Source organism: Crassostrea angulata, chromosome 5 (assembly GCF_025612915.1).
Source record: "Crassostrea angulata isolate pt1a10 chromosome 5, ASM2561291v2, whole genome shotgun sequence".
Lineage (NCBI taxonomy): Eukaryota > Metazoa > Mollusca > Bivalvia > Ostreida > Ostreidae > Magallana > Magallana angulata.
Genome location: NC_069115.1, coordinates 32580302 through 32606621, shown reverse-complemented (window position 1 = coordinate 32606621; position 26320 = coordinate 32580302). Strand labels below are relative to the sequence as shown.

The 26320-nt window shown below is 32.8% G+C and overlaps 2 protein-coding genes across 2 annotated transcripts in view; one reads left to right on the top strand and one right to left on the bottom strand.

Moving 5' to 3' along the window:
• LOC128183809 (small subunit processome component 20 homolog) overlaps positions 1–14580 on the bottom strand; it is a 37407-nt gene extending 22827 nt beyond the window's left edge. The window contains exons 1-21 of the mRNA XM_052852965.1: positions 14436–14580; positions 12422–12502; positions 12162–12228; positions 11956–12017; positions 11571–11641; positions 10999–11193; positions 10788–10872; positions 7654–7713; positions 7324–7401; positions 6780–6938; positions 6264–6419; positions 5774–5908; positions 5400–5477; positions 4845–5026; positions 3369–3488; positions 2979–3076; positions 2639–2747; positions 1909–2059; positions 1358–1423; positions 856–1005; positions 314–470 (exon numbers count right to left, since the gene is read on the bottom strand). Coding sequence (XP_052708925.1) covers positions 314–470; positions 856–1005; positions 1358–1423; positions 1909–2059; positions 2639–2747; positions 2979–3076; positions 3369–3488; positions 4845–5026; positions 5400–5477; positions 5774–5908; positions 6264–6419; positions 6780–6938; positions 7324–7401; positions 7654–7713; positions 10788–10872; positions 10999–11193; positions 11571–11641; positions 11956–12017; positions 12162–12228; positions 12422–12502; positions 14436–14468 — 2293 coding nt within the window. The 5' untranslated portion in view covers positions 14469–14580. The remainder of the gene's footprint in view (positions 1–313; positions 471–855; positions 1006–1357; positions 1424–1908; positions 2060–2638; positions 2748–2978; positions 3077–3368; positions 3489–4844; positions 5027–5399; positions 5478–5773; positions 5909–6263; positions 6420–6779; positions 6939–7323; positions 7402–7653; positions 7714–10787; positions 10873–10998; positions 11194–11570; positions 11642–11955; positions 12018–12161; positions 12229–12421; positions 12503–14435) is intronic.
• A 149-nt stretch (positions 14581–14729) lies between these two features.
• Positions 14730–21410, top strand: LOC128183810 (uncharacterized). Its single transcript, XM_052852967.1, has 8 exons — positions 14730–14816; positions 15825–15949; positions 16242–16407; positions 16720–16940; positions 17691–17801; positions 18170–18299; positions 18715–18820; positions 19087–21410. Exons 2-8 carry the CDS (start codon positions 15831–15833, stop codon positions 19224–19226), a joined length of 993 nt encoding a protein of 330 aa, XP_052708927.1. The 5' UTR covers positions 14730–14816; positions 15825–15830; the 3' UTR covers positions 19227–21410.
• Positions 21411–26320: the final 4910 nt, after the last annotated feature.

Here is a 26320-nt window from a genome sequence, read left to right as displayed (position 1 = left end):
AGCTAATCAATAGTGCCTTCTTAAAAACTTTATTTCCATTATGCTCAACAACTAGTATAGATAAAAAAAAGGTGAATATTTCTCATAAAGTCTAAAGTCTTACAAGGAAACTAACAATGCCTTCAAAAAATGCCATTGTAGTTACTTTTCAACTACATGTATCGATTTCAAACAAATTTCTCCCATTCAAATTCACACTGCTTGTTTTTTATAGAGTACTGTCAACTTCACAAGAAACAAGCTTGAACAAAAAGAAAACCTCATTATAATCACTATATTACCTTACCTCTGACAACAGAAATCTTTGTCTTACCACATTTGTGTGCTGCATCTTGCAGGGTCTGTCTGTATAGTTCCCAGAACACAGTCTTATCCAGACCAGCAGCATGGCTGGCGATAAGTTTGGTCAGGGGTTCCCATAGTAATTTGAAATTTATGTGGAGAGCTCCAATCAAATACCTCAGGGGAACCTGTAATGTCAATGATCGAAACTATCAATGATCAATTAGGTGATTTCTGTATATTCATAAAGTTGGATATGGTTTGTGATGTGTACATGTATATGTGGAAATTGAAGGTTTCCACTTCCATACTTTATCAAATGAAATAAAACAAGTGCACTTTAATCATAAACAAAATTATTGTAATATTACTGAATATCGAATTTCAATTTATCGTAAGCTTTGAATCACTGTTTGTCTTTCTCAGTCTATCTTTTTACATTTTTCACATTTTATACAAATTTTTATTTAACAAAGGTAGCTACATTTTTACGTAAATGTGTTAGGGAGTTATTTTGCTGCATTATTACCATAAAAAGACCTTTAGCATATTATTAAAAGATTCACCACTGACCAGAGTAAATGGCCCCACAGGGATGGATTTCTGAACAATGTCAAACTGCAGCTTTTGTAAAAAGAGCAGCTTTCTCCGGAAGTCCTGAACATTCAAGGGAACTAACTCTGCCTCCAGGCAAATCCTGAATACATCCAGCCTGTTGGGATCCTGTCAGCAAAAATCACAAGATTTTATTCAGTGTCATAAGAAATACTTGAAACAAATTAAGAAATATAATTTTGGAAGTATTACAATCCCAGTACTTATTTCAGTAAAACATGATTTGGCAAAGTGCCAAGAACGAACAATTTCGATTAATTAGAGATGTAACTAATTTAATCTGATAAATTTTGACATCCCTGTAAAGTAATTCATTGCAAGTGTATTTGCTGTATCCATGTTTTACCGAATAGATGTCAGTCATTTAAACGGCTAAGGTTAACCATTACAGCTTGATATTTTTATGTAATTGTTTTTCCCAATTGTTCAACCTTTAAAACTCTAGAACTTTATAACATACCCCATCCTCTTGAGCTGGCAGCCTGAATGAGAACTGGGAGAGGATCCTTAATGTCAGCATACGGACCTACAACATACATGTAAGACACATAAGTATACACATTGATAAACAGAATTTCTCTCAAACCTCAAGTTTAGAACTTATTCTTTTTTAAATGCTCTTTTTTTCATTTTGCTCTATGTGTCTATGTTTAAGATGACTTTGAGACGATTTGATAAAAAATGACTTTTGGACAATATCATTTATTTCATTTCTTTAAATCAACTACATTTTTACAACCATTTCAATTGTCACAAATACAAGAAATTCTCTCACTGACCAAAAAAAAGACCATGACAGAAATATTTCTTGCCTTTCAATGAGACCCTTTCAATGAGAGGCTTTTGAAGTTAAAGTAATTTTTAGAACATGCACACACAGAACACAATTAAAGGTTAAATCTATACACCTATTCATAAAAAAGTGCTTGTCATAATCAAACCTTGGAGAGGAGAGGGGACAGGTTCACTCTCCAATGGTTGGTGCACTGTAGCTTAATATAATGATCTTACCTTGGAGAAGGGAGAGGTCAGGTTTTTCTCTAACGATTGGTACACCTGTAGCAGCGACTCCTCAGAGGTGACACTAGTGCTGCCATCTAGTAAGGCCTGGGTGAAGTACAGGTCAGCCATTTCCAGGACTGTGATGTTCTCAGGGTAATGGCTACAATTAAACCAAAGCTGATATTAAAAAAATGATTTTTTTATTGATGTTAACCCACAATTTATGTTTGATAAAATTGATGATTGCAGCAAATTGTTTCTATCACTTTTCTGCCTTTTTCTTGAATTGTTATACTAAGCTGATCAACACTGAACAGCTTCACTTGAGAATTTTAAAGAAATTTTATAGAAAATAAATCCCCATGTACAATACACAGATGAACATTGGACAAGACTGGCCATATTTTATTTTGTAAATGTCAAGGGAAACAACAAGCACAACAAAAAGAAAGAGATGAACAGGCTACCTCTTTACATGTTACAGCAGTATACTAAGATACAAAATTCAAAGGAAATTTTTCTACTGCAACAAAGTTTGATTGTAAAATGACAATGCATTAGTGCTATGGAAGCATTTGATATTCAAGTTACAGAAAAACTAGAAAATGATAACAATTCTATAAAGTAAATAGACATCAGAGATTGATGGAGAAAAAATTAATTTAAAAAAAGATTCAGTCTTGATTGTTCTGTAAATTATTGGGAGATGTGAGTCACAATTTCTATTAATATTACATACCTTAAAAGGGAAGCAACTTCTGCCTGAGGAATCCATTCAAACATCTCCCCATCCTCCTGCATGTAAAGCAAGGCCAGGAGGCAGTGGTACATGATGTGGAGAATTTCACCTACACCAGAAAGAAAGAGAGAAAGTAAAAACAATTCTTGGCAGAATTTAAATTCATCCTGTTACTGCATATAGACTAAATTGCCTTTTTTATGCAAAGAGCAGAAAAAAAATTGTGAGGAACAACAAATTCAAAGCATTACACTGTATCAATAAAAAAAAAACTTATGTTTTGTTGAAAGTTTGTTTTTGATAAAAACTACGTTAAAATGCTTCTTTTATTAAAACTTACCTTTGGAGATCTCATTGGTATCTGCTGATACACTTTTTAAAAGATTCATAAATAGTGAAGTAACACACTGAATGGCTTCTTTCTTGTCCAGTATTGGTCTAAAATTACAAAAAGGATAGTTGTTAAAGCAGTGTAATACATGCACTCAGTGTTAAGTATGGAGTTGTGCATGAATTACTTTACATTTGTAAAACAGATGATCAATCTAAACAATCAATTTTACGTAATTAATATATATATTTTTCCTTTAACTACCTTGAACAATTTTCATAAACTTGAGGTCCACTGACAAACGTATACAAACTTTATCAAAATTACTAAAACTAACTTTATAATTTTTTCAATACTGACATTATAAATAACTGATTTTCACTATACAACTGAGTTTACCTGACATGGGGTAAGAGAACCAATGCTGACCACACATCAGGTAAATCACTGACACCCTTCACTATGTCTGATGCTGACACTGTCTTCAAAGCAGACATGATGTGGTTGGGAACTCCAGTCCTGAAAACATAAAAATTATACCTGTATTATTCTGAAAACCAAATTTATTTCTTCTGCAAGAAAAAGAGAAGTTTCTAAAAACCTCAAAATTGCAAATACAGTAAAACTTGCTTAAAACGAAGTGCCAGGAACAGGCAATCTTTCTTCATTATAAAAGTAATTCATTATATCAATTAAGTTTAACGGGACTTGGACACGATTTTAGGTCAAAATTTTTATTTTTCATATATAAAATGGTTAACTTGCACATTCTGAATGATTGACCAAAATTTAAATATTATAGCATTGAATCATGATTTTTTGAAGTATACACTCTCATAACTGCAGTGGTGTGTGCATACAAATTGAGTAACGCGCATTAGCGCGTTATGAAAATTTGTATGCACACACCGCTGCAGTTATGAGAGTGTATACTTCAAAAAATCATGATTTAATGCTTATATTTACATTTTTTTTAACTTCTTGCCTTGTCTGCAAATGTGATTCATACCTTAAAATTCCTATCTTATCCTAAGGGTAGGTTATTATTAATGGAAGAGCCACAGGAACAGCCATAAGCGTGAACTTTGATTTTCGCTTGTGACGTTGCAGTTTACAGCGTTCAACGTTTGTGACGTCATAATAAAACTCGTCAATTTGACCTTTGACTACTTGTTGCATTTAGAGGCATTTAAACATCACGGAATTTAATGGAAAAACACAGTAGAACGTAAATATTAGAAAATAAGTTCTAAGGGAGATACAGAGGTAAGAACTCATTGTTATGTAAACAAAGCTCGAGTCTTATATTTATTTACAAATAATGTAAAGTATGCAATTATCATTTCTTTGACATAATAACTTGTGGGAAACATGGAAAACCTATTCAATGTGTTTTCAAAATATATTATCAATAGAAGAAGAAACACTCGATTGAAACTTATACCAATAAATCACGTATGTAAACAATAACAAGACTTGAGCTTTGTTTACAAAACAAAGAATTCCAAACTCTGTATCTTGCTTATAACTCAATATCTGACTTTCAAGTTTGACAAAGCATTAAAAATACACATATTATCCATTCTAAACATTAAAAATGGAAAAATAAAACTTAAAATTTTGAGCTCAAATCGTGTCCAAGTCCCTTTAAAACATGTAAAAAAAGTCACAGGGAATGAAAATAACTTTCCTGTAAGCGTCAATTTGTTATAAGCATGTTCCCTATAACCGTGTTTTACTGTACAATGTATTTCGTTTAGCAAACCAGTCCTTTCATATAATTATCAGTCATATTTTTATCAAGAAAATACACAGGTTCAATTGCCATAGGTAGTTGTCATGAAAAAGATACTAATAAGTGTAAAATGAACTTACTTTTTGGTTACTCCGAAATCCATCATGTATGCCTGCAGCTGAGCCAGCTCACTGCCATCAGTGGGAGGCGGGGCTTTCTGTTGAGTGACATGTGTCAGTAGATGAATGGTGAGTTCATGTGAGGCCTGGTCCCTCCCACTCATCACCTGGTGACAGTAGGGCAGCAGGGAGGGCAAAACATCCTATAGAGATAACAGAAAATTCCAATTCAATACCATTTTTATAATTTTATAAAATTGCTTTGTCTGTTCTTATAGCTATTACAGATAAAACCATCATACAATGGTATGAAGAACAACCTCATACTTGGAGACAAGCTTATCATAAATTGTAATTTTGCAGAGTCTCATTTTGTAATTTTTTTGCAGTCTCAATGAGTGAAAGTATTAGCAACATAAATTGTTGTGTCTGTTTTCCTTAAAGATATACCAAGTTCTTATATTTAAACTGGAAAAAACAATATGCCATATATATGTACCTTTTATCAAATAGTGTTTGTATCAAATCAAACATGTTTTGCTTTAAAACAAACCCAAAGTGTCATAAAATAGATACCTTCTCAAATATTGGTAAGTCAAGAACAGCTCTGGTAAAGGAGAAGACCAGACTTTCTGGATATTTAGTTTTGAAAACCTGTAAGATAAACATTAATTTATGTAACTTATTAATTGCAGAAATCATTCTTTAACTTGAAAATCTTTGCTTTGAAAATATATTAATGTGTATCTACACATTTTAGCTCTACAAGTTGTTACTGAAAGACAGAATTACAAAGTTTGTAAAACTCCTGTGAGATTAGAAAAGGTTTTCCTTTTCTTATTCAGACTTTCAAGATTGACTCTCATATCTGAAATCATTCATGTGACAGATGATGTGCATTTTACATGAAGTACCAAGACCATTTTCTGGGTTTTACTGCAGTGACTTACACTGGTGACTAGTTTGACTGTGGTCTCCACAGGTAAGACAGTGGTACAGGTCACCAACAGAGAGGACACATCCTCCAGCAACTGTCCCCCTACAGCCTCGGGCAGGTGGTCTCCCCTTAGCATGCTCAGTAAACACTGAAACAAAATCAACAATAAATTATACATGTATTTATTGAATGATCATAAACAGATGAATAGGCAAAATGACAGACAGATGGACAAACAGACAAGGTGATTTTTAAATACCCTATAAGGCCACACCAATATAATTTCTTGTTCGTCAGACCCTGCGCGCTCATATTTAAATAAAGCCATACAAATAATATTATTATTAATTTCCAGCATCCAGGAAAATTCTATTTTCTGTTATAATTCTGTTGCAATAATAGCAATTTCATACTAAAATTTTGAAATCCCTAAACTAGATCAGTTTTTAATGTGATTTTGGATCAATAATTCATACATGAAGTTCGAATTTTGGATTAATTACCTGTGCTACAGTTTCAGGCTCTGCTATAATCTTTCCTCCTTTGTGGTTTATCCACATGCCCATTAATCGTAAAAGTCGTAACAAGTGGGTGGAGATTTTCTCTTTGTTTTTCTTAGCAGCTTTTTCCCAGCACTTGTGTACCTCATCAACTCCAGACTGCAATGAGAGATTACATTCCTACAAATCCTCAGAAATACACAGATTTCATATTTTTAATAAAAAAAAAGTGAAAATTTTTACTGGTTATTCTAATAAAATGCTTTTAATTTAAACAGACTTTCCAAATAGTTAAGACCAGGATGAATAAGGTAGACTAAAACTCAATATTTCAATACAACAATAAGAGTTTACGGTCATCTAGCATCAGAGACAGCAGGACCAATGTCAGTTTTTCACATACATGTACAATACTTCACAAAATCACCCATGTGTCAATAAATCAAGGGTTACTGATACAAATATTTTAATTCTGATATTCATTTATTTAAAAATAAACAAAGAGAAATCAAAACTTACAATTAACACTTTCCATATCTCTGATGAGTTCTTTTTGTCTGTGTGTTTTGCCATTGCTACAAACATTTCAGTGACTGCTGATTCTACATGGTCCCAGGGCAGCTGTTCATATTTTCCATCTTGACACTCCTCCAGTTTTTTCAGCACTATAGGGAATGTCTATATGCAAAATTTCAAAAATTAAATCATCAATATCTAAACTGGGTTCATTATATTGAATACCAGTACCAAACTTAACAAAATAAACATTTGCTTTCAGGATGCCTTAACTATCAATATGAACAGAAACTGGTAGCACACAGAGCTTTATCTTGCTGCACATTATATTTCTCTATTCATATTTTGAAACCAGTCAATGAATTTTTAACAATATAAAAAAAAATTAATAAAATAAGAAAAGAAACATCTTTCAAATAAAACTTTATAAACAAAATTAACATTATACAAAAAAAAATAAAAACTATTGGACAGATATTTAAAACTCCCAAAGTACATATCTATATTGCACATGTATTTGCAGAGAAGCATATTGAAGAGAGCCCACCTTCTGGGTACAGCTGTGGAACTGTTTCTGTACGCCTTTGACCATCTCAAACAACAAACGGCCCACTCCCTCAGCAGTCTGGGTCAGAAACAAGAAGCATTTAACATTAATTAATAAATGAAGTCCTACAATAAAGCAATATTTTTGTTGTATTTTGACAAACTGTTTACATTTTGACATCTAATTATTGCCTTAAAGATTGATATACATAAAATGAAGTTGAAAATGTTTGCTTTGATTAACTTCATTGTATATACACCAAGCACAATGGAAGTTTGGTGTTATTACATATCTACATACCAAACTATATATGTTATCAGTAACCCCTACCTCAGGTGATTCTTCCAAGGTAAGGAACAGAAAATCAAATAACTCTCCATGATTTTTCACCTGAAAGAAATATTATGCAACTATTAATACAGACTAGACACGATCTCGTTGCGAGCAACGAGGAGGTCTTCCGTCTGATTTTAGAATTTGAGATATATGTTCGATCTTGATTTTGCTATTTAACAGCTAAACATGATTTAAAATAGAAAAACAGGGTCTACATTCTAAGGGCCAGATACTATTTTGTTTCAGGGATAAGAGCTTTGTTCAACAAATGTTTTGAAATTCGTCACCGTTCTTGAGATATCTGAGAAAAAAAAGTTTTAGGGGCCAGTCCATTATCTCCTTATTGGAGCCGCTGAACCAAATTTTGAAGGTTGCATTTTGAAAAGTACATCATTTTGAGCATCTTTTCTTCTATACTGCATTTCAAAAAATTTTACTTTTTGAGATATAGGTGGTCATAGTTTATGGACTCTTGACCCCTAAAATATCATTATTACATGTATAACACATGAATAAATCATTACATTACTTGGATACAGAACTGTAAAATAAACATATTTGCTTTTATAGCCTTTCATTTAATTTCCCTCAGTAAAGAGCTACAGATAAAAGATTTTAGAGCCCTTAAGTTCTCTAATTTGAGGGGCCAGCCCCCTTTTTTGATATCAAATAAAAGGTCATTTAAATCTGAACACATTTTGTTCAACAACTGTTTAGAAATTCGTTACCGTTCTTGAGATATATAGGAAAGAACATTTTAGGGGCTGATCCCTAAACTCCTTATAGGGGCAGCTTAACGAAATTTTGGAAATTGTATATAATTTAATACATCATTTTGAGCATATTTTCTTCTATACTGCATTTCAAAATAGTTTTCCTTTCTCAGATATATGTGATCAAAATTCTGGACTTTTGGCCCCTATAAACCCCTAATTACGTAACACATGATAAAATCATTACATTGCTTTTATACATAACTGTGAGATAAACATATTTGCTTCTATAACCGTTCTCAAAATACCCCTCAGTAAAAGGCTACAAATAAAAGACTTTAGAGCCCTTTGGACCCCTAATTTTAGGGGCCAGCCCCTTTTTCTTGATATCTTATAAAAGGTCATTTAAATCTGAACACATTTTGTTCAACAACTGTTTAGAAATTCGTTACCGTTCTTGAGATATATGGGAAAGAACATTTTAGGGGCCGATCCCTTAACTCCTTATAGGGGCCGTTTAACGAAATTTTGAAAATTACATATGATTTAATACATCATTTTGAGCATCTTTTCTTCTATACTGCATTTCAAAATAGTTTTCCTTTCTGAGATAAATGTAATCAAAATTCTGGACTTTTGGCCCCTAAAAACCCCTAATTACGTAACACATGATAAAATCATTACATTGCTTTTATACATAACTGTGAGATAAACATATTTGCTTCTATAACCGTTCACAAAATACCCCTCAGTAAAAGGCTACAAATAAAAGACTTTAGAGCCCTTTGGACCCCTAATTTTAGGGGCCAGCCCCTTTTTCTTGATATCTTATAAAAGGTCATTTAAATCTGAACACATTTTGTTCAACAACTGTTTAGAAATTCGTTACCGTTCTTGAGATATATGGGAAAGAACATTTTAGGGGCCGATCCCTTAACTCCTTATAGGGGCCGTTTAACGAAATTTTGAAAATTACATATGATTTAATACATCATTTTGAGCATCTTTTCTTCTATACTGCATTTCAAAATAGTTTTCCTTTCTGAGATAAATGTAATCAAAATTCTGGACTTTTGGCCCCTAAAAACCCCTAATTACGTAACACATGATAAAATCATTACATTGCTTTTATACATAACTGTGAGATAAACATATTTGCTTCTATAACCGTTCTCAAAATACCCCTCAGTACAAGGCTACAAATAAAAGACTTTAGAGCCCTTTGGACCCCTAATTATAGGGGCCAGCCCCTTTTTCTTGATATCTTATAAAAGGTCATTTAAATCTGAACACATTTTGTTCAACAACTGTTTAGAAATTCGTTACCGTTCTTGAGATATATGGGAAAGAACATTTTAGGGGCCGATCCCTTAACTCCTTATAGGGGCCGTTTAATGAAATTTGAAAATAACATATGATTTAATACATCATTTTGAGCATCTTTTCTTCTATACTGCATTTCAAAATAGTTTTCCTTTCTGAGATAAATGTAATCAAAATTCTGGACTTTTGGCCCCTAAAAACCCCTAATTACGTAACACATGATAAAATCATTACATTGCTTGGATACATAACTGTGAGATAAACATATTTGCTTCTATAACCGTTCTCAAAATACCCCTCAGTACAAGGCTACAAATAAAAGACTTTAGAGCCCATTGGTCCCCTAATTTTAGGGGTCAGCCCCTTTTTCTCGATATCAAATGAAAGGTCTTGTAAATATAAACTTTTTTTGCATTACTTGTGTTAACAAAATATTTTTCAGAAAAGAGATTAACCAAGAAAACCATGAAAAATTACGATGTTTTTTTAGTCTCAATTTTCGGGACCAGGCGAGCTTTAACGCCTTTTGAGCATGACAAATATGAATGCCAAATTGCACATCTACAATCTCTTGTCTACAATCCCTGAAAGTTTGAACTCAATATCTTTTACCGTTTAGGAGGAGATCCCTGGACAAGCCGACCTTCTGAAAATTACTAAAACGTCATTTTCTCAAGAACGGAAATGACGTCATCAAAATAAAAAAATGTATATTAAGTTCGGACTAATATCTATTAGATCTGAAAGTTTCACGAAAATCGGTTCAGCCATTTCCGAGAAATCGCCTGCACAAATTTTGTAAGAAAAAAAAAAATAATAATAATAGGGAAAAAGAAACCGAACGAAAACAATAAGGTCTTCCGTTGGAAAACGGAAGACCTTAATTATGTATGATTATTTTATGATTAACATACACATTCTTAAATTATACATTCATTATCACACAGAGTTCCATTTTATATGGATATTAAAATTCCCCATTAGAAAAAGCAGCTCGCATTTGCAAATACATGGTCATACAGTTTGAATGCTACCAAAGTAAATTTGTTATTAAGTAACTTGTACAGGTGTGAAAAAAAGAATTAGTAGTACCTTTCTCATCAGATAGGCAAAGCTTTCTGCAGCAAAGTTGACAATATACTCTCTGTTATTCTTTCTCAATAAAGTGGAAAAATACCTAGAAGAGATAGAATAAATAATACTTATTAATAATAATCAACCACTTGGTTATAATTCTTAAATCATTTTTACAGAGCCAAGATACATGTACTTAAAACAGACACCCTCTAGTAAATCAACTTACTGATAAACATCTTTGATGTCTCGGACTAGGTAACGCCACAGGAACTTGAATATGTATGACAGAGCTGAAAAAATCTGTTCTAGAAGTTCAGGGTCCTGAGCATTTTTGCTAAGTAGGTTTAGCAGCAAGTCAAAGAAATCGTGAAAATAGCAGTAAAAGTCTGTCTGTAGATCTCGAGCCAGCTGCACCAAGAGGCTGTAATGAGAGGAAAAAACGTGTCTTTGATTATCACCTTACACCAATTAAATGTATATTACACCAAATCTTCATTACGTCATACTTATTACAACACTGTATAAAAAGGTTTCTTTTTCCCTGTGTTGCAAACTATTAGAAATGAATCAAATTTGTAATTTTTTTTTAATTAGTTGCTTTTAAATTAGTAATTTAAGGAATTTTAAAAGATTTTTGATGTACACAATAAGGAACTTATTTTGATGTGTTTTTCTTCGGCAAAAAAAATATGATTACATATAAAGCAAAAAAATGATCACTAAAAACATTGCTTTACAGTATTTGTTTCTAAAATGCATATTGAGCAACTCTTCTCTGGCCCATTTAATATGACCTACTTCAGAAGGGGTCCAAGTGCCAAACTATCAGGAATAGCCAAGTGTGTCTTTAAAGCAGCTATTATTTCTTCCTGTAATAGAAGAGTTCAATATGACAAAAATGGAATTGTTAAACTTTACAGAGTTATTCATTTTACAATTCATAAATTATGAGTGTTTTTTTAGGCATGACATTTTATATCCTTTAAACACACAAAACCTGAGAAAGAAATAAAAATTTGGTAACAAATTTCAGTTGAAATCATCTGGCTTCATCACCTTTAACAAATGTTAATAAATCATTAATGTTGCATGTATTTAGAAACCAGATTTAGGACCAAATTCTAAGGGCAAAAACCTGTTTAAATGTTTCTTTATATACATGTAATAGCTGTCAATGCCTTACCTTGTGATGGACTAACTGAGCAAAGGTCTGTACTTGGTCACTTATCTCTTTCCTAAAGTTTGCTATATAAAACACACACATGAAAAATATCAACAAATCAAATCAATTATTCAGTACCTATCAATCATAAAAAACTCAAGCAATAATCTTTAAAAGCAAGGGTTTATAATTTCGTTGATAAATACATGAAGAAAAAAGAAACTTACTGAAATGTTCTGTGCAATTCAACTCGGACCATTTTTGTAATGCCTCACAGAAATATGTTGAAGTTTCCTGAAATAAATAAAGCATTTGATGACACACATAAGAGTACAAACCAAACTAATGCAGAACTCCTTACTCATAGGGTTCTCTTCTGAAGTTTGTCATCATTTGTCTCAGTGTAACCTTCAACTATTCGAAGTTCATGATGAAGTTCACCATTTATCAGATGAGGAAAAAGATGCAAATAACAGAAACAACTTACATCAGGGGTGTCATCGTGATGTCTGATCTTGTGGATGACATCAATGTTAACACCTGCAATCCTCTCTGTGAACGATTGGAACTACAATCATAGGAAACAAAACACTTGTTTAAAAATCTTCATAAATGTACAAACTGCATAAATACAGTATATATTTTTTTTAAATTTGGTATGTATTGAGCTCTCTCTCTCTCTCTCTCTCTCTCTCTCTCTCTTTCTCTCTCTCTCTCTCTCTCTCTCTCTCTCTCTACTGTTTTTGTTTTATCAACGTTGCAACAATTTTTAACTTCTGTTTGATGAAGAAACCAGTCAAGGAGGAAAAAGCAGTAGCATTTTGTGTTTAGCAACTGACTAGCAGGGTCTAATCTGGATAAAGCCAAATGTTCTCATCAAGTAAAAAGTTTTGTCTTTCTTTTTTATTGAACTTTTGTAATGGTGGAGATGTGCATTGGTTGAATATTGAATATTACTCTGATAGGTTCAGAGGATTAGTACCTGACAAGAGAGTAGATGCAAGGGTTCTGGGGTTTTTTTTTTTCCTATCATGCATTTTTAATCATTGTTAACACAGTTAAGTTTTATTGATAATCTACAGAGTATGTAAAAGAGGGTAAAAAAATTTTACAAACGTCATCTGGTTAATCAAATATTTTGTGATTTGAAAGAGTAATTAAGTGGATGGTCAGACCAGTTCAAATACCGGCGCCCAATCACTCACTGGGTAGAGAACTTGACTATAGATTTAGAGGGCTTGTGATAGGATCCTGATCTAGTCCATCTTCATTTCTCCAATCCCATTACATTTGGTGTAGTGCCAACCCCTGGAAGGTTAACTACTGCCAGGAAATGAGGGTGAAGATCATTTAAGAGGGGAGGAATGTCCTAGCTAGACTGGGTTCGAATGCTGACTCCAGATACTTCAGTGGGTAGGGCATCTAACTAGAGATTCTGGGGGCTTAGGTTCAAATCCCACTTTGGCTCATCATTATTTCTCCCATTCCATTACAGATATCATGACAATGTGATTTAAATATATCATTATACCGAGCGCAGCGAGAGGCGGGCGAAGCCCGCCTCGCGAAGCGAGGATTAATGGTAACACGTATATATAAGAAAATCAGTGAAAAATGAAAGTTGAATCAGGGGTACTAAGGCCAAAAAAATTTTCTTCCAGCCCTGGGCGCCGCCATATTGGCAGCCATTTTGTTAGTTCGATCATTGATTGACTGGTACTTATCGATGTTTATTGCCCCTAATCTCGATTAAAATTTTCTAGTGTTTCAATAATAGGTAATTTGAATTTAAAGAAATAAAAGAGGACACCAGATAAGCTTCAAAAGTGCTTCAATCAAGAAACACGACTAGTTCTATATATATCTTATCAAATTATCAGATGGAAAATAAAAACATTACCATCAAGAACTGAACTTTTAGATACTGAATAAAGTATTCGATTTTATTACCGCGTTATATATATATATGAATTAAATTGATAAACAATGAAAGAAGAAATTTAAAAAAAGTTCGGAATAACGTTACTCTCTTCGGCTATTTCCGAAGACAAAACGTGTACGTTTTACGTCTGAAACATGACGTCATAATGTAGACTGAGCACGCGACGTTTACTTAAACTTTAGCTAATGATTTGAGTAGGCAACCAGGCGGATCCTACTGTGTACGTTCAAATTAATTTTGATCTACAAAAATCAAACTGCACTGTGTTATATCTGCGCTCGGTCCAACGGTCACACCGTTTACATATTAAGTATGTAACAGATTGGAGGGATATTTACAACTTCGCTTGAAACCATAGAGCCTTTGGTTTAAAACCTATGCTTAATTGACAGAGCTACCCGGCTCAGAAGAACCCGCTAGCTGTTGCTAGTGCTAATAGTAGCATGCCAGTAATTAATGTGCCTGTTGTACACACTATCACAAGTACATCCATATGAATTTATTATGAACAGCTGATGGTTCAAATGTATGTACTTAAAAATAAAATCGCTATTGTTACCTTAAATGTGTTTTCTGCTTTTGATTTTCCCATTTCAATTTAGCTGTAGAGCGCCTGGTCCAGTGTTCCCGTCTTTACAATTATCACGTTGACTCTCTCATGGAGGCTGCCATTTTTTTTAGAAGCGCCCTCTGTCTACTTTATCCAAACCCGATGTTAAATAAATTTCATGTGACAGAAATAATGTTAAGAAAGAAAATAACAAATTTTTAACCAAAAGAAAAAATGACCACCTTTTACTAGGTTATCTTTTATTCACTGTCGAATAATTCTAAACACTTTTGAAAGATCGGACTCGATATTCAGAAAATCTGAAGCGCCATCTGTGGAAGGAAAAAGAAGAGTCAACTCGAGAGAAATTGTTGTCAAATTTCTTTTTTGGTATGCACTACTTGCTTTGAGTTTATTTTTTATTTAACTGTGTTTTTTACAGTCATTATTCTTCTCCTTTAATTTTAACAACACTCTGCTTTAAACTTAACAATGGAAGATATGTGACATGCCCATATGTATCCACACATGCAAACAATAACAATATAAACATGTAAGATTGACCATGGTTTCAATTTATTTTGTTATTTGAGAGTAATATATGATAACACTGGCTTGTATTAATAATTCCATTGAATTACTAAGACTATATTACACTTTCTTCAGTTTTACTTTTGAAGTTGCATTTGAATCTTCAAATGTGTTCAGTCACAACAGTCATGCATACAGATGTCATATTGTGTTACATTGTATTATATTTACTTTGACAAATCTAAGGCTTTATAGTATACAGTCAATAACAGAGTCTTAAAGTGTAAATAATCATAATATGTACCTTATTCAGCAATGTCTACCATCTCAATCATTAGGCGTTTTGTAACCCAAATCCCACTGCACAAATGAAATTTCAAAATGTAATTTTGTATTACACGTCTGGCAAGAGATTGGGGCTGTGTCTTTTAGGTAATACTTTTGTACCCTATGATATACCCCCTCAATACATAAAGCAAAAGGTTACATATAGGGTACATACACTATACATTCCTACTGAAATTGGAAAGTAGGTGTAGTAACTGAAACAAAGGAGCTGGAGCAATGGGTATAGTGGTTACAAAGCACACACTTAGGTACAGTATACATTACACTTACAGCACAAACATTGTGAACAAAGATTGAAGATTGATTTGCCCTTGATAAATAGTGAGTTATTTGCCTTATATGTGAATAAATATGCATAAAAGATCAATTTGAAGCCATGCAATGAAAATATGAAGTTTACAAATTCACACAAATAATGAAATAACTTCTGCAGTGTGCATAATGTGTTATATAGATTCTCCTTTCAATGTCAGTTCTCATTATTTCTTTAAAATTAAATTAAATCTCTGTATTTTGCAGACAGTCATGGCCAACAACAGAGAGATCCTAATGTCGGAGCTAGAACAGATAAAGCAGAAAGTCCCCAGTATAGAGGGGGTCACCCTAGAGGCTTGTCTACCTGAAATTGTTCGCCTTCATATTTAGTAAGTAATGAGCAACAGTCTCGAAATTTTCCTCATAATAATTTCTGTGTAAAATATTGCCCAAATATATTCTATGGAAGCACATAAGGCTAAATGTACTGCATACCAAACAATATCATTTCAAAAATACTCTTTTATGTGTCCAGTTTAATTTTTGTCAACTTTCTTTTACATTTTTTCACATCATTTTAGTTAACCATAAACTAGCATTTTCAGTGCTTTCTAAATGCCATGTAATTAAATTGCATTGTCAGAGAGACTTTGAATGAGAAGACCTTTCTTTGATATGTAGTGTAGATGACATGAGACAGATGACTGCAGTGATGCAGTTCCTGGAGAACTACCCCACAGAACCTGTGGTGGTGGAACTCAAGAGTAAGACCCTGACTGAGAAACTACTGGACGGGGTGGTCAAGGTCTGTGATGCTGAGGCCCGCAAATATATAGGTCAAAAACAGGTGGGGCCCAAATTTTTGTTATATTTATCTTTATGTGCATGTACTTACATGCAAATTTTGAATTTATTAATATGATTTTAAATATATTAGTTGGCAATCTGGAAGATGCATGGATACATTCAACCAATGTATGTATATTAATCAAACTAATGAAATTTTTGGGCTTTATAATAAGAGAGAGAGAGAAAAAGAGAGAGAGAGAGAGCTGTTGTATAAAACAAGACTTAATGATTTTTTGACAGTTAATAAATTGAAATGTGGTGATTATTATTCTTATTGTAAGTTAACATTTTATGTATCATGTATTTTCAGGTTGTTCTCATGGTACACTTCCTGAAGCAATTTTTAATCGACAACCCCCTATGTATTGTGAACGACGAAGTTGGAAAAGTGAAAAAGGAATTACTGTCAGACGAGGATAAGTGTAAGCTGATGCAGTCTAGCTCCCAGATCTTACTGAAGATCAAAGAAGAGGAGTACTACATGGGCTTCAAGATCACAGTTCCTCCAGACTACCCAGCAAAACAAATACAGTATGTACAGGGACAACAGAATATTTTATTTTACTTATCTTCAAATATCAAAATGTTTTACCTGGTTGTTTGATTTTTTTCAGCTGTTATTTCATTTCAACATTGAATTCCATCTTTAAAGGATACATGTATGTCATAGTTCTTTTAATCATCCAGCTCTTTCCCTCTTGTATATGTTTATTGAATGTTTTATGTTCATTGGATGTTGTATGTCAACAGTCTTCATGTTGCCCCTTGAGGGCCCTTAATTGGTTAATTAAGAAATTGAAATTGAAATATACAAGTACCGGTACTGCCATTTATAGTTTCCAAATATTCACAACAGAGTTATCTTTCTTTTGTAATAGATAAGGAGCAAAAGAGAGTTGTAAATGAGTCATCTCCTTTCAAAATACCAATAAATCTAACTTCATTATTTTATAATGCACAATCAACCATACAAAAGTCATAGCAGTATTCAATTTCAGTCAAGAAATTTCAGATATTTCATTTAAAGAGAAAGAGAATTTACTATTAAATAATGCATTCATTAATTTATTGAAAAAATGTGAAATGTTCGTAAATGTATCTGATGAAAAGTTGGAAGTTATATTTTTTTCAGTAGCTTGATTTTTCAAATTAATGCAACTCCTAGTCCAAACAACAAAAATTCTAAAATTCTTAAAAAAAAAAAATGACAGTATGTTCGTCTGTTTAGTTGTTAGAATAAACACAATTTCACTTGTCATTTTTCCTGTAACTATATTTCAGGTTAGAAATGTCAGAAAACAACTTTCCTGATATCCTGAAGACAAATTTCCTCGGTCAAGCGGTAGAAATAGCCAGACAGTGTGTCCAGCCACCACTCAAAAAGAAACCAAAGTAAGGGATAAAATTTATTAAGTATGCTACAAAATTTCATCCAGGTATAATAAGTAAAATCAATGAAAAATCAAATGTTAATAAATTTACAGAACTGTTTCCACAAGGACTGTAGTACTGGTACTGGAACAAATATTCTAATGTGAAATTTTATAATTATTAATAATTGTCGTCTTTGAAGTTCTTACTACAGTGAAGACAAAATGTGATACCTTAAATATGAAACATAGTCTAATATTTCATAAAAATCATATCTAGGTCATTCATAAAAAAAATGTTCTTGTTGTGATTGTTTCAAGTAACATGAGTTATTGTCCTTTTCATTAGCATGTTTTCTATGAACTGTCAAACTTACATTTTCCCCCTAGGGAACCTCCATTTGAGCCTAAACCCTCATTGTACCCAGTATGTGAATATCTAATAGAGCAGTGCATCAAGAGATATGCCAAGGAGAAATGTCCCCTATGTAATGAACGAGTTCTACCCCAAAAGCCAGAGGTAAGGTGTTTTTTTAGATTACTGTACTGGGTACTTCTGAAACCAGATGTGTGTGACTTGGATGGCTTTTGCTGTTTAAACTATCAAAATAAACCAGTTTTTACCTGAGACAGTAACTTTTTTTTTTTAACATGTTTTTAATGAAATAATATTTTTCATGATGATCAGTAGGTGTGAAAATCAAATCTCATATTATACCAGTAAGGAGTCAAAATAAAATGCATTTGTTTGGTGGTTTTACAATTTATTCATTAGACAAAGTGGCCTGCTGAGTTGGGCCAATTTTATTTCTCAAGTTTTTTTATATTAACTCCTGCAAATATCTAACAATGAATGTTATGAAGGTTGTCTTTGATTGTAATCAAAGTATGTTTCCATATGTAAATTAAAGTGAAAATTGTTCTTCTTTTGACAGGATGTAACGAAACTAGACAAGAAGAAGAGGATAGAGCGAGTGTATTGCGGTCATTTATATCATTATTTCTGTTTATACAAATTTATGAAAACACCTCCTTTCACAGGTAACGCAACTTATTCATTGTTCACATTGAAAATTTATAAAATCAGTTTAAAGATTGCTGTGAATTACATGTATCTGTATCCAATATCTATTATAACACAATATACGATCATTATGGATAAAAAAAAATTCATAATTGTAAAAACTTAATTGAATACAAAGTTGATTAAGTTTTTTAAAGTGTTAGTTTCAATTCAGTTTTCACTGTGAAGTATGCTATGAAATGTGAATAATCGTTAAGAATTTTACTGGTTTTCTTTTTTATAGCGGGGAAATTTTGCCCGTCTTGTGGTAAGCAAATCTTTCACGACAAGTTCAAAGTGTCAGCAGAATTGCAGGAAGCCCGATGGGCACACAAGCAGGCCAGGCAGCGAGAATTAGCGGAAGTCGTAGACTTTTTAGAATAACACTTGTAGACCTTAGATAGTATTTTTTAAGAAATTGTGATATTTTTATGGAAGGAGAAGTAAAGAAACACATTTTTTATGTTGAACTTTTAACATTTACTCAAATTATGTATTTCATGCACAGTTTTGGACACTGTCAAATTACAACTACAATATGACCAACGGTTTAGATTTTCAATAATTAGAAAGCTAATTTTCTTATCTGTTTTTTTAACCTTCTTCATTGCTCAAGGATTGAAACTGTGGCTTTTAATTAGGGCGGCTTTTGTTTTGTGTACCTGGGTCTATTTATGCTCAGTAAAACAGGCATGTTATGGCAACAGTGCAATTATTTTTTTTTTTCCGTTATTTCAGTATCTAAAAAATACATTGGAATCATTCAATTTGGTTGGTAGTCACAGTGTTCGATTTTGGGGGGAAGATATGCACCCCTTTACTGATGTATTTACAGGTTCAAGTATTTTTTTTTTTAAATTGATATTTATTCAAGAAAAATTTGTAGCTTCATTGTTACAAGCTCGTGTTATTTTGAAAAAGAATCAATCAGTCAAAAATATATGTGCCACAAAATTGAATGGTTCCACAGTAGTCGTTATTAAGTTACAAACATATTGTGTTGTAACCTGTGTTTCAGCGTTTGTTTCTCCCTGCCATTGTTGTAGATCTATAATCAGTTTAATACGTTTGTAGTTGGTTATTTTAAAATACACCCCGCTCTTTATTTCATTTAAATCTTCTTCCAGGCACACATAATGTTATTTTTTTGTTTTGAAAGTATTTTTTAAAAATTGAATTGGGACTTAATATGAAATCTCTGGGAATATTTACAAAATCTGGCACCAAAATATTTCTGAAATAATGACATACAGGTACATGTCCAATCAGTCACAGCATCTTACGCCTTTTCTGCAAAGCTTGAAAAAAACTTTAATTATATTAATACCTAACAGAACTGGATATAAATTTTAATTCTGTAATTCCCTTATTTTACACAAGTACTTAATTCTGTGATTTCGCTGTTTTGCATCATATCACAAGAATATAAAATCGCGAGCACCAATTACTTGTTTTGATTTCATGTTGTACAAAACTGTCTGAAAAATAAGAGCGAGATTTTAAAATCCACGAGGACTGCTTCTCGTGAATTTACGTGGAAATTAATTCCTCGCGTTGAATAAGGATTTTACAGTACTACATTGAGTTGTTTTCAAATAGTTTTCAAAAAAATTGTCTGATTAGAATCTAAGGTTTGCTTTCTGAAGTAAACATTTTGGTTTATTATAACTTATTAAGCTCTGAATTTGACAGAAGTTATCCCATATTTATATTTTATGTATTTAATTTAACAAAGAATCTGTTGTGTGTCTGTTTGTTAGAAAGGCCTACGGAGATGTTATAAAAGTTAAGCTATACGTGTATTATACTGTAGTTGTTATGATGAAGAAAATCGCAATCATATGTTATTACAAACTGATCATTGCAAAGCCATTTCTGTGTTGTCAGTCAACGATATATTTTTCAGTTAGGTATTATGTCCTGGTTAAGTAAATGTATCTTTACCAGAAGTAGCATTTAAGTGTTGTTTATTATTAGGTATAGATTGATGGAATCTCAGGTCAAAGTTTTTCTTAGAATTAAGTAAACTTGCAAACATTAATTATGTTTTTATTATATGATTAAAGAACATGTAAAAGAATATGATGATTTAAATTTAATTGAATCTCAAAAGTAACAAGTATTTTTTTTTTCTTCAAGATAATACCAAATTGTGTACATAGAATTTCATGCAAGAATTACCTATGATAAAATTTGGTAGATTTTAGTATTTATAATAAATTAAGAATCTAATCATGTTTAACATGCTTTTGTATTCTGATTAGCTTTATAGAATTCAGTTTCAATTATTTATGAGAGAGAGAGAGAGAGAGAGAGAGAGAGAGCAAGCAATTAGATGTCATTTCCTTATTTCAAAAGGAATGTGTGTATCTATCATTGTGCTATGAAGCATTCTGCATACATGTTTATGCCTGTGTTTTATAATTGTGTCATGTGACACTATATTATGTGACTTAACTGATTATATCATGTGACTGCATCATATACTTGTTCCTTAGCTTCTGTTATGAACAATGAAATGCTTTGTACTTTTTAAATTAGAGTACAAATATAATATTGTATATATATTTATGATTTCAGTTGTTATTCATGTACATGTACATACTATTAAGTATCTGTTTTGATATATTTTCTGTACTGGATAGAAAACATTATCTTTAAATAAGTTGACACTCGGGACAAATACATTCATTCTTGTTTTAATCATTTATGTTAGGATAATACTCGTACATTTAAGAAGTCATAGGAATTGAGTATTAAATGAAATTTTTGTACACACACTTACTTGGTCACATATACTGTTTTAAGATGCCAAAAATCTAGAGGAGGGGATGGGTTGGGAGTCTCTTTGATAGCCAATGGTTTTCGACCCCCTTTTGACCAAAAGCCCCCGGTCAAACCGAATCTAGCTGATAATAAACACCTAATACGAGGGTCAATCAAAAAATACGAAGACAAGGTGGCTGTCTATCATATATTTTTCATGAAAGTCATACTTAACAGATTAATCTGTGCACCAACACTTATGTTATTGATATGCGAAGTTTTAGTCCATTTGATGAAACGGTATTTTTGTTACTCTTTTTAAAAACAACTTGTTTTGTCACCACGACGCACGGTAACGTTCAAAACATGACGTCAAGATTAAACACGCACAGTTTATAGATATACCCCCATCTTTATATCACGCTTAGTCTCTTGTGCCTTTCTCCTTACAATTTAAATGACACTGAACCACCAAACATCTTATTTGCACACATTTGTTCGAGAATTATAAGTTAGTTCTTCAAAGTTTTCATTTTCTAACCGCGTATCTCTTAGTTTACAGTAAGGATAACCCTGAACGTCGGTTGGCGTTACTTATTTTTTTGACCAAATATTTACAGATATTCTACTCTCTTTCGGACAGTTTGATATTCAAAATACAATTACCACCACCCCCACAAAATTTATTACAGTTAAACACAAACTTGCAAATAATTGTTGACTTATTTTTTGCACCATTGAGCAATTTAACAGCTTGTATCGGCTTTTTCCTAAGTTAAATCCATTTTGTTTGTACTTCTCATTGCGCCGTGACGTCCGGCGACGTCGATGATTTTAGTCAATTCTAAAGAGGACTATCTGTCTTTAGTTACTAATATCTGTTCGACGAAACAATATATCCCGTCATTATTTTGTACATAGAATACCATGACTATAATTAATTTGAGTTTTCAATATTATTTGGATTTAAGCCCAATTTATCGAGATATTACTTTCATCATTATATAGTTTATTGTTGACATAAAACACATTTTGACCGTGCGCCGTGACCTCATTTTTGCAGGATTTATAGATTCTAAATAATTCTTAAACGCGTAAAGGAATTTATTAACTTTTTTCTTGCAAATTGTTTGAAACTATTCCTAAATTATGTCTATCAAATTTAGTAATGATATGACGTTAAGTAACATAGCTATGACAAAAGTCTTCGTATTTTTTGATTGACCCTCGTAATGCTGAATTGCAATATATGTACACATATCAGAATTTGCTTTGAATTTTGAAGTGGATCAATGCTAATTCAAAGGCATTACAGACTTGTTTGAAGGTGCCCGGTCTTGAGGTTACAAAAAGTTTAGAGGTCAAACCCATCCTTTTCTGAGAGTACGAATAGCAACCTCTCGGGCATTTCCGACAGAGCTCGGAATGCCGGAAAGGTCCGAGAAAGTGCGAGTGAGGCCGAGTATATTATGAGAAGCATCATCATGCATTGTCCTTCCATGGTTTGGTACTCAGTTAACGATCTATATATTTTTTCCACGCCGAAAAAGTTGGGAATTGATTCTTTCAGCCATCAAACGTCAAAGCATTAACTGAGTTCTCGTTTTGCATGGGCATGTTGACGTGCGCGCGTAGGATTCGAGGGGGGGAGAAAATGATAGCCTTGCGTCCTACGCAAATGTACTCTTTCAAAAATATGAATTCTATTGAGGAAAACACTGTCAGTGTGTAACAAAGTACGCTTTGTGAGTATCAGAAAAATGGTACTAATTGTTTAGTTGGGTCATAGAAAGATTTGAAAAAGTAACCCTCAAAAATAATAATCGGGTCGTATTACCATGGAGGGCAGCTGTTGATGGCGCCAAGTAATTGACAACCTGATCCCAATGTACAAGTTATTAATATAATCTGTTTTGTTTCTTAACTTTATAACAGGAAGCTGCTAGGAAATTGAAAGATGTGCCAACACCCTCAAAGGGGGGAAATTGGAGAAGTCGTGTAATAGCTGAAATAAAAGTTGCAAATAGGTTCCGAGGAATCGCATTACATCTCTTGTTAATATAGTCACAGATTTGTCAAAAATTAGCGCAAGATTTCAAAAGGAAATGTTCGAATTCTCGATCTTCGTGTATCGTTTCTGTTATAAATCACAACAAATTATCTTTTCACGTAATACGCAGGGTGAAGCCACGCCCAGTACCAATATTTTGCATCAAGCACTTATGTAATTATATATATTCAATTAATCGGCTGCTAAAGCTTTCTGATAATCTATCATATAAAGTAGATCAAAATATTTTAGATTCTCTCTGTCCAGAGCGAATTTATATATAATCAACATACCTGCCATTTCATCATCAGTTGATACAACTTGCAACTTCCAACAAGAACATGACTGTTGCATTGGCGTCCATGACAACTCACGGTTTCAGAAATTTGAAAAATTAATCATGGGAATTGGATACTTCTTATTAGTATATATAAGAGGGCCCCAGAAATTTATTCAGTGTGTGGAGGAGGTACAATATTTTTGTCGCCCGTATACATTTTGCTTCGTCCGACGTCGACAACTGTTAATATGATTGTGCCAATACATATCACTACGTGTACCCTAATTGCAAAATTACATGTATGTCATTCACTGCATTGTACATGTTGCATGTCGTCGACTGCAAAAACAATGCATTACGACTGTAAAACAATGCATGACGACTGTAAAACATTGAATGACGACTGTAAAACAATGCATGGCGACTGTAAAACAATGCATGACGACTGTAAAACAATGAATGACGACTGTAAAACAATGCATGACGACTGTAAAACAATGCATGACGACTGTAAAACATTGAATGACGACTGTTAAACAATGAATGACGACTGTAAAACAATGCATGGCGACTGTAAAACAATGCATGACGACTGTAAAACAATGCATGACGACTGTAAAACAATGCATGGCGACTGTAAAACATTGCATGACGACTGTAAAACAATGTACGGCGACTGTGAAACAATGCACGACCACTGCAAAAAAATGCATTACGACTGCAAAACAATGCATGACGACTGCAAAATAATGCATGACGACTGTAAAACATTGCACGACCACTGTAAAACATTGCACGACCACTGTAAAACAATGCATGACGACTGCAAAACAATGCATGACGACTGTAAAACAATGCATGACGACTGCAAAACAATGCATGCACATTTTGCGTCTCGCAAGTGCAATTTTTTTCCGGTTCCGTTCCGTCAGGAACTCTGGATACCAAGATTTGGTTCCAGTTGAATAATTTTTATACATATGTAATTGCAGTTCCGGATACCTTCAGTTATGACCCATCGACCATTGCTACTCACCATTTGAATCAGTCTATGAAACTGCCGACTCTCTTTAAATACAGCTCGAAGGCGCGGGCGAAACTTTGTGAATGGTATCAGACTATTTTTCTAATGGTTTCAAGTTGCAGGACGGTTTAGTGTTAAAACTTTTTACAAATCATTAAGTGGGAAAGTCTTTGCTGGGTTCAATATGCGCCAAACTTCTTTGCTACTGACGCCTAACATGTTTGAGCATTCATATGTAGCATTGCAAAATGTTATTACAATGAAAAATGTAATAAACCGCCATTATTTGGTTTTGTGTTAACTTTTTATAATTTGCGCCGGGATTAACACGAGATGTAATAAGGGGTAATTAGATTTACATGTATTTCACTTTGCAATTTGCATCGATATCAACGCAAAATGTTATAATGCCAAATGTAACAACGTCGAATACAAATATGAAACTTGTGTTGCTTAGAACTATGTTAAAAATTACCAAAAGTTAGTGAATATATTGTTAAAAAACCGTTTTTGGTAGTTTTTCATGGCTTATGGTGAAAAATTGGTGTTCGAGTGAGGGAAAAACAATTTTATATTACTAGTATCCACGAAGCATACTTACATGAATGTCACATAAACTGGATATAACTGACCCTATTACATTTCTAAAGTTAAGTAGGATATAGTACCATGTCTGGAAAATATTTCACTTTAAAAACTCCGATTGTAACAACCATTGCTTCAAAATGAATACTAATTCGAATCATTTTGAATGTGTATTGTATGATTTTGATAAAGCGTGTTCTAATAATTTATCCATAGGACGATTTTTATATTCGGGGACCTATTTTCTTTATCCAATAAATATAAAGTTTGATTGTAATTATGAATGTTTTGAGAACATGTTTAAGATGTAATTTGCTTTATATCAAGATTTAGGATCATTCAATGCGCAATATTGGTTATATTGATTTTCTTCGGGTTCCTTAATTCAGTCTCCATTATATCAAATGCGGACAATGTAATTCTTTTTTTTTGGTTATGAATTTCTTTGCTTGTTGTGATTAAATAATTGTGATAAGGATTAATTGATTCGAACATTTTTTTTTCTTGTTTCTAGCAATTATCAGTAGGCTATTAGTTAACATTTAATTTTGCAATATTATTTTTTGCGTTTATCTCGGCGCAGAATGTAATACATGTAATACAAAATGTAACAACTACTGATACTCACTCAAAACGTATCAAAAATTATCATGATAAAAATAAATCAATTAACAAAAACATTAACAAGTATATTAGTCTCAAAGCTACTTCTTAATATCAAATCATTTTTTCACTTGAAATGCATGAGAAAATATCCACATTAAAACATGAAT